The sequence below is a fragment of the Hordeum vulgare genome, chromosome 5H (assembly GCF_904849725.1).
Source record: "Hordeum vulgare subsp. vulgare chromosome 5H, MorexV3_pseudomolecules_assembly, whole genome shotgun sequence".
In the NCBI taxonomy this organism is placed as follows: Eukaryota; Viridiplantae; Streptophyta; class Magnoliopsida; order Poales; family Poaceae; genus Hordeum; species Hordeum vulgare.
The window spans coordinates 15,275,944-15,287,347 of NC_058522.1; the positions used below are offsets into that span (position 1 = coordinate 15,275,944).

At 45.4% G+C, this 11,404-nt stretch overlaps 1 protein-coding gene across 1 annotated transcript; it reads right to left on the reverse strand.

Annotated features, from left to right (window-relative positions):
• Window positions 1–212: 212 nt before the first annotated feature.
• Window positions 213–3,497, reverse strand: LOC123399074 (the record flags this gene model as incomplete). Its single annotated transcript, XM_045093496.1, has 3 exons — window positions 1,809–3,497; window positions 1,445–1,694; window positions 213–1,168 (listed from the first exon to the last, which is right to left on the reverse strand). Coding segments are annotated over exons 1-3 (2,895 nt in total), but the record flags the coding sequence as incomplete, so codon positions are not given.
• Between the last annotated feature and the right edge of the window lie 7,907 nt (window positions 3,498–11,404).

Here is an 11,404-nt window from a genome sequence, read left to right on the forward strand (position 1 = left end):
CGAGTATGCATATTATAAGCCTAGGCAGGAGTATGACTAAATCACTCCAAATTTCATGTATCATCAGTGGTATCTCGAATCATTCGAAAATGGACACCAAACACATCACGGGTAATATAATTCACATGATCCATTCAACAAAGTTTGGTACAATAAATTATTACACATCATTTCTTCCCTTGTGTCCCTGCTTGCTTACGATTGTGCCGTATCCATGGAGCATCCTCATCATTTAACTTAATGCTTGGGTCGGTGTTCACTTTGAAGGGCGGAATTTCAGCAAACATATTATAATCTTCTGACATGTCTGTCTTGTCCTCCACTCCCACGATGTTTCTTTTCCCTGAAAGAACAATGTGGCGCTTTGGATCATCGCATGATGTACTGATCGTTTTCTTATCTTTCCGTTTCCTCGGTTTGCTACTCATGTCCTTCACATAGAAAACCTGAGCGACATCTTTCGCTAGGACGAATGGTTCGTCAAGGTAACCAAGATTGTTGAAATCCACCATTGTCATTCCGTATTGCTGGTCCACCTTTACCCCACCTCCTGTTAGCTTGAACCATTTGCACCGGAACAAAGGGACCTTAAAGGAGGGTCCATAGTCAAGTTCCCATATCTCCTCTATGTAACCATAATATGTGACCTCTTGCCCATTCTCGGTTGCTGCATCAAAGTGGACACCACTGTTTTGGTTGGTGCTCTTTTTATCTTGGGCGATCGTGTAAAATGTATTCCCATTTATCTCGTACCCTTGGAAAGTCGTTATAGTCGAAGATGGTGTCTTGGCCAACATGTACAGCTGATCTACAACATCATTGTCATTCATTAAATGTTTTCTCAACCAACTGCCGAAAGTCTCCATGTGGGCCTTCCTAATCCAGGATTCAGGCTTCCCCGGGTTGTCCGAGCGTAAAATATTCTTGTGTTTCTCAAAGTACGGAGCCACCAAGCTGGAATTGGTCAGTACAGTGTGGTGTGCTTCAGTCAGAGAATGGCCGTCCATACATATCGTTGATTTCCTTCCGATCGTGCCTTTTCCACTTAGTCTCCCCTCGTGCCGCGATCGAGGAAGACCAATCGGCTTAAGGTCAGGAACAAAGTCAACACAAAACTCAATTACCTCCTCATTTCCATAGCCCTTGGCGATGCTTCCTTCTGGCCTAGCACGGTTACGAACATATTTCTTTAATACTCCCATGAACCTCTCGAAGGGGAACATATTGTGTAGAAATACAGGACCGAGAACGAAAATCTCTTCGACTAGGTGAACCAGGAGGTGCGTCATAATATTGAAGAAGGATGGCGGGAACACCAGCTCGAAACTGACAAGACATTGGATCACATCGTTCTGTAACCGTGGTAGAACTTCTGGATTGATTACCTTCTGAGAGATTGCATTGAGGAATGCACATAGCTTCACAATGGCTACTCGAACATTTTGCGGCAGGAGCCCCCTCAAAGCAATCGGAAGCAATTGCGTCATAATCACGTGGCAGTCGTGAGACTTCAGGTTTTGGAACTTTTTCTCCGCCATGTTTATTATTCCCTTTATATTGGACGAGAATCCAGACGGGACCTTCATACTGCTCAGGCATTCAAAAAAGATGACCTTCTCTTCTTTGGTCAGAGCGTAGCTGGCACGACCTTGAAACCATTCCGGATGCCGGTCATCAGGGTCTTTCAAACGTTGCTGGTCCTGCCGTGCTTCCTTTGTATCATTTGTCTTCCCATACACGCCCAAGAAGCTTAGGAGGTTCACGCAAATATTCTTCGTAACGTGCATCACGTCGATTGCAGAGCGGACTTCTAGGACTTTCCAATATTCTAGCTCCCAGAATATAGATTTCTTCTTCCACATGGCTGCGTGCCCGTCAGCTCCCTTCGGAACTGATTGTCCGCCAGGACCCTTTCCAAAGATGACTTTCAAATCCTTGACCATATCAAATAACTCAGCACCAGTGCGTTCCGCAGGCTTCGGCCGGTGATCTGCCTTGCCGTTGTAATGCTTGCCTTTCTTTCTTACTGGATGAATTTTCAGAAGAAATCGACGATGCCCAAGGTACACGTTCTTCTTACAATTTGGCAAATGTACACTTTCAGTCTCATGTAAGCAGTGCGTGCATGCATTGTATCCCTTATTTGACAGTCCCGAAAGGTTACTAAGAGCAGGCCAATCGTTGATGGTTATGAAAAGCAACGCTCGTAGGTCAAATTCCTCTTCTTTGTGCTCATCCCACACACGGACACCAGGTCTGCCCCACAGCTGTAAAAGTTCATCAACTAATGGCCTTAGGTACACATCGATGTCGTTGCCGGGTTGCTTCGGACCTTGGATGAGCACTGGCATCATAATGAACTTCCGCTTCATGCACAACCAAGGAGGAAGGTTGTAGATGCATAGAGTCACGGGCCAGGTGCTATGGCTGGAGCTCTGCTCGCCAAAAGGATTCATGCCATCTGTACTTAGACCAAATCTTATGTTCCTTGCGTCAGCTGCAAAATCTTTGAACTCTCTGTCGATCTTTCTCCATTGCGTTCCATCTGCGGTGTGTCTCAACTCCCCGTCCGACTTACGGTCCTCTTTGTGCCATCGCAACAACTTGGCATGCTCTTTGTTCCTGAACAAACGTTTCAACCGTGGTATTATAGGAGCATACCACATCACCTTGGCGGGAACCCTCTTCCTGGGTTTCTCGCCCTCAACATCGTCACCAGGGTCATCGCCTCTGATCTTATAACGCAATGCAGTGCATACCGGGCATTCATTCAAATTCTCGTATTCACTGCGGTAGAGGATGCAGTCGTTGATGCATGCATGTATCTTCAGAACCTCTAAACCTAGAGGGCATACAACCTTCTTTGCTTCGTACGTACTGGCGGGCAACTCGTTATTCTTTGGAAACATATTCTTCAACATTTTCAGCAAGTTTTCAAATGCCGAGTCAGCTACACCTGCCTGTGCCTTCCATTTCAGCAAATCCAGTGTGCAGCCCAGCTTTTTCAGACCATCATCGCATCCGGGGTACAACGACTTTCTGTGATCCTCTAACATGCGATCCAAATTCTCCCTCTCCTTTTCAGTTTCGCAGCGTCTCCGTGCATCAGCAATGGTCCGACCAAGATCATCAACGGTCTCATCACGTGCCTCTTCTTCACCTTCACCTTCCCCTTCACCTTCCCCTTCACCTTCAGCATCCTCCATGAAAGTATCACCGAAATGAGCAAGATAGCTTTCATCCATGAAATCATCCCCTTCTTCATCTTCTTCCATTATAACCCCTCTTTCTCCATGCTTGGTCCAACAATTATAGCTTGGCATGAAACCGTGCCGAAGCAGGTGCAGGTGAACTTCTCTTGAGGAAGAGTAACCCTTCTGATTCTTACAGTCAACACATGGACAAATAACAAAACCCTTCTGCTTGTTCGCATTAGCCACTACGAGGAAATCTTTCAAACCCGTAGTGAATTCGCGGGAGAGTCGGTTACCGTACATCCATTGCCGATTCATCTGCATTATTATAATATAAAATATATAATTAACCATCATGCATTTGTTAAACTAACTAGCTATAAACAATAGAAATTAAACAATGAACAACACACATGCATATATATTTTATCAATGACACACATGCATGAAAGGTTCAAGTTGCTAACCGCGATCGAGGAGGAAAAAATAAATGAGGAACCTCAAGTGTGGCTCCAACACTTCATATCATGTTTGTTTCACGCTCTTGGGGCATTTCATCAAACACCTTGTGTGCATAAGAGGAACCAAAAGCAAACCTACACCCCCTTGTGAAGCTTGTGAAGAGAAGTGGCACCAAATGGCTAAGTGAGTGTGCTGAACTGGTATCTATAGGGGAGGAGATTTAGTCGCGGTTGGCATGGCAAACCGCGACTAAAGGCCTTTGGGCACCTTTAGTCGCGGTTGGCCTGGCCAACCGCGACTAAAGCCCCTCACGTGCACCAGCTGGCCACCGAGCGCCCTGGCCCAGGCCTTTGGTCGCGGTTCGTCTGCCGAACCGCGACTAAAGAAATCATTAGTCGCGGTTCCTACAGTGTCGCGACTTATGGGGCTGGACGGAAGCCTCTTTTTCTACCAGTGCATGCTAGGAAATTAATCTACGCAGACCTGGATGGTTCTAGCTCTACGTTTAAGGGATGGTATAAGTTACGCCTTAGGTTCTAGGTCTACGTTTAAGGGATAGTAGTATATAAGTTACGCCTTAAGCGCATCTAAATCTTACATATACTGAATACGTATCCCATGAGAAGATCGTGTGCACATTGTTTTGGTGTTAGTTTTGTCTTTCTGGATGTTATTTTAAGTGGTTGGCTAGAAGCTATGGCTAACCTTTTGTTGAGTATACTCTACTCACCCATCCAGCTAGCAGCATCATGTGCACACATATATACATGGATGGATAGAAGTCTCATGGCTGCCGCATGGCATCAAATCTACATCTTCGTTCCGCTCGTATAAACAAAGAATCTCCTGCGCTCTCTACCAGCTTCTACGCACACACGGTTGTTTATGTCACCTCGGCTAGCTACAGTAACTAATCATGTTTGCAAGTTGCATATTTGTTTGACCTATAGGAGTAGGCAGGAGTGGTGGCACAGACTACGATGTAGCATAAATTAAGGTATGCTAACGGAGAGCAATCTCCAGATAATTGTGGCTGGGACGACAGGGCGATCATCTTGTCGATCTACATGCATTGAGACAACAATGTATGGTGATGGCTAGTAGTAGTACAGTATAAGGTACGTACGTTGCTAGCTATAGCACACGATTGACCATGTGTTCCATGTCAAGTCTAGATTCTAGAGAATGCATACTGTACATGGGGGTACGTGGGAGAACGCCCTTGAGTTTGGGCGAGGGCGCCCCAAGGCTACCCCCGAAGGGACGTCCTACGGGATTAAACTAACTCCCAAGAGCCAAAATCAGAAGCAAATCATGAGCTCGCCATTGTTTTTTCTTCTCTGGAAGAGCCTTCCATTCTTAATTTGGTGTAGCTAGCTGTCTCGTTGACAGTACGCTATCCTAGATCGGCACCTGTCCAGCTGCATGCATGCAGCTAGCTAGCGACCAAATTCCTACTTGCTCTTTTGCGTGGGTTTGCACTATTTGTATGCTAGCTTAGGCTGGTCGTAACGAAAGTATCATAAATAATATTATACATGTTAATTAAGTAATTTTAATATGGTGATACAAAATTAAATAAAGAAAAAAAGATTTAAGTATCACATCATGATATCTTATCATCTTAAAATTTTAAGTTATTACTTCCTCCGTTCCTAAATATAAGACCTTTTAGAGATTGCAGTATAAACTACATACGGATGTACATAGACGTATTTCAGAGTATAGATTCACTCATTTTGCACTGTATGTACTCTTCTAATGGAATCCCTAAAAGTTCTTATATTTTGGAACGGAGGGAGTATGTATCGTGCATGATAATAAATGATTTATTTTATAATACTATCATATGATACTATACATCACGAATGTAGTATTATATATACACTATTATCATATGCATTATACTATTATATAATACTCTTCATTACAATCAGCCTTACTTAATTTTATCAAAGTGGATTATATAGTGCGTTTCTACGAAATACTATGTGTGAGACATTGTACCAAGCGTTCGATCTATTTAGTTTTCTGTCTTTCATAATTCTATAGCACAATTTACCAAGTTGTACGTGTGCTTTTTTGCCTATAGTTGATGATCCAAATGCAACATGTCTTTCATTTAGATTTGTGTATAGTTGCACCCATATGCACGTACGCGGCTTGACCATGTTTTTCTTCGTATTCTTTTTCCTTCCGATTTTCCAGAAAGGCCTTTACTCGGTACACTGTACTTTGCGGCTAGCATTTGCTGGGCAGGTTCGTAGCATTTGCATGCATGCCACCCGTCAACGTATCTTGATTGAGTGAGGATTGTCATTGACCTCTTGAGGCTTCGAGGTGTTATGTTTTGATCCATCAAGAATATACCTCCAGGTACGACCACCCATGCGTGCAACTTGCACTGTAACGTGGGATCGAATAAAAGATGTGAAATCTTATCAAAGAATAATATAATTTTGTGTTTTTCAATAAAATTCTACTAAATGATTAAACACTTTTTTTACCCTCCTCACCGTGCTTCAAATATGGTTGGTCGCTAGTTACATGCATACTTTTGGATCTAGTGTAGGGCATTTCCAACACTAAGCCCCAAATTTGTTCTTGTATCTATCCGTGGACAGAGGAATCAATCCGTGGACACAAATGTAAATACCGATCATTCAAAGCTAACAGCATATGTATGCTTATATTTCAAAATTATTATAACGAAAATGAACAAATTGGATGTGAACTCAACAACCGAGCGATATTCATTCAGACTTAATTAGATGACTTTTACTATAACCGGATACTTTCATCTAAAACAAAGCAAATTCTTTACATTTACACATATGTCAACTAGACTAGATTCTAAACCTACACTAAAATAACTAATGGCCCCCATTCCCCATCCCAGGTCGGCCATGAGCCTCAGAAAATGAAGCCCCGCCTCCTTCGGAACCCTCTGCTCCAACGACATATCTTCCCCGTGTCTTCTCCATAATGGAATGCCGAGAGCCCTGGACGTATATGCTTCACCGAGAAGTGAAGAATAGCTTCCCTCTTCTCTTTGTTCGGTATCACTGCTCATCATAGTGGCACCAGAGGTATATGCTTCAGTCGGACGGGGAGAGTGTCCTCTACTTCCGTGAAGGATGGTTTTTGGGGCAGAGGGTGATGGTGGTTTGTGAGTGGGCAAGATACCGAATCTGCATGCCCGTGACGCGTCGGCGTTGGCCTTCCTGGGACCCAAGCTGCAGTGCCTTCTCATGTTCTACGTTTCCTCAATGTTGGCGACGGCCGTGGACGTGCTGGCCGCCGCCTCACCGATCTCGATGAAGTTTCCTTCTCTCTGCCGGTAGGGCATGATTCCAAGCGAGGGAGGAGTGGACCTCATCCACGACAGCCATGATGTGCCCCCACCCCCAGCGCGTGCACGCTGCCTTGGAGCCTTGCCCATGGTACTGACGTTGTAGAGCGGCCAACGAGGTGGAGTAGTGAGATTCCTGGATTGTATTCGGCGGGGTCCGTGGGCCACCCAACCGGATTTTATGGCGTAGAACTCCTCTTCCTACTCGCTGGATGCCATGGATAGCGTGGAGATTAAGCTTCAAGGAGGATATGGGGAGCCGAGCACAAGTGGAGAAATGGCCAGCCACAACTCTTGTTCATGGCACGCCATTTCTCACCAATGGTAGGACATTTATTTTCAAATAGTGATGATGTTGGCTAAATTCGAACGCCATATCCATTTGTTTACATGTGGCATTGCACATTAGGACCGACATTACAAATTAGGCCCATTAGGCCCACGCAAGCACTACTCGGTTTTAACAGCTCTTAATGTAGTAAAAAAACATTATCCTTTCGTCCTCACTCTCTATCCCCAACTCCACTCTTCGTTCTCTCAATCCCCACCGCCGCCCAGCCCGCCGCCGTCGTCGCCAGACGCGGCCCATCTCTGCCCAATGCTTCCTCGCCGAACGCCGCCCGTCTTCGCCCGACACAGCCCGACGCCACCCGTACACCTCTCTTCGCCCTTGAGCACCTCCACGGTAAGTTGGGTGCTCCTCGTCCTATCACTTTGCTTAGGGTTAGGGTTAGGTAATGTATGCAGGATTAGTATTCATGTGTTAGTATAAGTGGATCACAATTCTTCTAAATTAGGCCATAGATAATGAAATGTGTTAGTATAGGGTTAGGGTGTGGAGGCATGTGTACTCTTCTTATAAAGCCATGTGTTGGTACTAAATTAGGGTGCTTACAAATTATTTTGAATCTGATGTGCTGAGAGACAAGTCATGCTATAGTGATCCTATTAGAAGTGTGTACATACAAACATTCAAATACATAGCTATGACGAGGAGGTTGCAAAATAGTTCATGATACACCCCAAAATATTACATAGTTAATGATAGAGCTTGCAAATGCATACTTTTTCGGCACATAGTTGATGATAGAGCATGCAAATGTGTGGCTTTTCAAAGATACATTCATAATAACATATTCAAAATAGCTAAAAAATTACAATTGTTTGTGTGTCTATTTAATTTGTATACAAATTTTTTGATAATACACTCTAAAACATTACATCACAAGGTTTTCTGTTTGATGCTACAACATGGCCAACTCTAGCATCTGGTAAGGCTCCTTTGAGATCTTCTCGGGGTATGCCGAGGAGAAAGGCGAAGTGAGCATGAACCAGGTAATTCGGGTTACAAAATACATGCGTGCACATTTTTTAGTCCCACCTACCTGGTACAAGCACTTTGCGAGAATATATAGAGTTCAATCAAACTGATAAGCAAGCATGGTAACGATATATTGATGATAATTTGAATGAATTAGAGATGCGCGGAACTAGCTAGCTAGTACTACTTACTAGGGGTGTGTAAATTGCAACTCTTTGGGTATACCGCGAACCTTATTCGTGAACTTCTTCCAAATCCTACCACGCAAAGAAAATGATTACTTGATATCATGAAATTAACGAAAGTTGCATGCCGATATGGTCCCGGTATTGAGTGAACTTACTTCTTGAGCATTCAAGTCATGTCCGCATAATCCTCGGGATCTCTATGTCTCGAGTCTAAGACACTTACTTTTCCCGCGTCAAGCTTAATGGATAGCAGAATCCAGTGGTAACTGCGCACACATATATAACTCATCAATTACATTTACTAATTAACCTCAAGTAAGCGAAACCGAGTATACAGAGAAGAGAATAACACTCACCTGAAGTTGTAAGGAAAGAGTATTTCCCTTTTGTTTTGATTTACAAGCAACGAATTTAGCAACTTAACCTTGATCTCTTTGGCTTCATTTTGTATCGACAATACATTTACTGATTCTGGGCTAATGAACCCAATGTCGAAGATTCCTGCTTTTTTTAATTCGACGATCTTCAATCTGCATAATATATATAGTGAGGGTAATTATAGATACATGCAATGAATGAGCTGAGTTAGAGACTTAACTATAGAAGTAATACTTACAAACAGTAGGAAGTCAGGAGTTGTTTGTCGACGGCCAGGTCATTGTATAACTGAAATAACTCCTCAAATTCAACAAGCACCACTGAAGCTCCAATGAATTCGTGATCTTTGGTCACTCTCATATACACAGCAGTTTTCTCCCTCAAGATCTTCATGTACCACTCATGCAATTCGTGCATCCTTGGTGTTAGAGGAGGATGACCAGGTTTGACGAGAGGCTTCCCGAGCACGAATTTATATTGTTCTTCATTTGTTACCTCAGCCATCTTAAAAAATACTGAATCGCTCACGTAATCACCAGTATTGGTACCGGGTAGCAACCCCGAATCATTAGCGACGACGATATTGCTAGACACCTTGAGCGGGGGGCACGATTGCTTCTTCTGTTGGCCGAGCTGGGGAATTGTGTTCCCACTTCTTTGTTTTGCTAACATTGCATCACTGCTAGCCGCCAGAGCGGTAGCGGAGTTTGTCTTCCGCTTGAGAGAAGGAGTAGGAGCTCGCATCTTTCTTACTTGTGTAATTTTTAGTGGATCGGCGACGACGTCTGTCTTCCGCTGTTGCGGAGGAGGCGTACTGCTCGACGCGTCTGAGGAGGAGCCGAAGAAGGAGGACTGCTCCTACGCGTTGGAGGAGGAGCCGAAGAAGGAGGCGGAGTGCTCCGAGGCGCCAGAGGAGGAGCCGAAGAAGGAGGCGGACTACTCCGACGCGCTGGAGGAGGAGCCGAAGAAGGAGGCGGAGTGCTCCGATGCGCCGGAGGAGGAGTCGAAGAAGGAGGCGGAGTGCCCTCACTACAAGAAATATTTCAACTAACGACCTTTTGTCAATGACGCTGGAAGGAATGGTCATAAATCTATAGTCATTTGACATCATTTGGTCGTAAGCTGTCTGGAGGGGTCCTAGCCCCAAAAACCAACAACCATTTTCATCAGAAAGGTCATCACTTGCTTACTGGAAAAGGTCAAAAAGCGGACAGCACCTGGCACTACCTTATTTCTAGGTGATAATGACCAATATGAATGGTCGTTACTAAATAGTTCGAATGCACTAGGCTGGTTACGCAGCCACCTCAGCAGCCTCACTTACTTGTCACTGAGGTAGGACCCATTTGACACGCAGGTGAGGGGCCGGCAACCGAGCGGGGACATGCGCGAGCCTCGCTTAATTCCCAAAAAAACATGCGCGAGCGGGGACTCGAACCCACGACCGAGCGCTTATAAGTTTATAAGTGTTTGCTACCGCTGTGCTCGAGAGGGACTGTTGCTCAGGTATCGGTATTTGGGGGTATATTATATTAAATCACGGGTCTCTCGTATCATTGACAAGTGGGACCGACGGGGACGGCCAACACTTGGCCAATTTCCGACAGGGGCCAACACTTAGCCAATTTCCGACAATGGATGAGCAAATCTAGATCTCGGGGGCGACGACGACCGACGGGGATGGGGCGGCGGTGATCGACGGGGATGGGGCGGCGATGATCGACGGGGATGGGGGCGGCCGCGACCGACGGGAATGGGGGCGGTGACCGACAGGGGCGGTGACCAGCGGTGGTGGTGCTGACGCCATGGCCACCTCACCCATCGGCAGTGGTGGTGGTCCGACGCCACGGCCATCTCAGCCATGCCTCGGCCACAACGACCTCGCCCGGCCAGTGGAGGTAGCGGTGGTGGTGCCGGTCGCCTCAACCACCTCGCCCACTGGTAGTGGTGGTGGTGCCGCTCGCCTCGAACAGCGACCTCGCCCACACATGGGGGACTCGCTGCCGCCGAGCATGAGGGACTCACCGCCGAGCATGGGGGACTCGCTGCTGCCGCCGGACAGAAGCTGGATTAGAAAAGGAGTTAGAAGGTTTTCGAAAGAACATATGAAAGGAGTTGATGAATTCATGCAATTTGTTTGGGAAATTTTTTCCAATGATACTGTCATTGTTTGCCCATGTTGTAATTGCCTCAAACTTTTGAGAAAAGCTCAAGGAGTAGTGGAAGATCATCTTCTTCTTAATGGGATGGCCAGTACATATGATAGATGGATATATCATGGAGAACCTTTAGCCGGACAACCTCAACATATTGAAGCTGATACACAGGCCCCTCATATGATGGGTGGTGGTGATGCTGGCATTAATTTTATGGAAAATATTTTGTGAGAGAATGCTGGTTTGGATGAAGAGGATGGGCATGAAGATGATAGGATTCCTGACCTATTGAAGGATCTGTACGATGCTGAAGATCGTGCTGATGGGGAGAAGTCGATGTTTGCTGAGGTGTT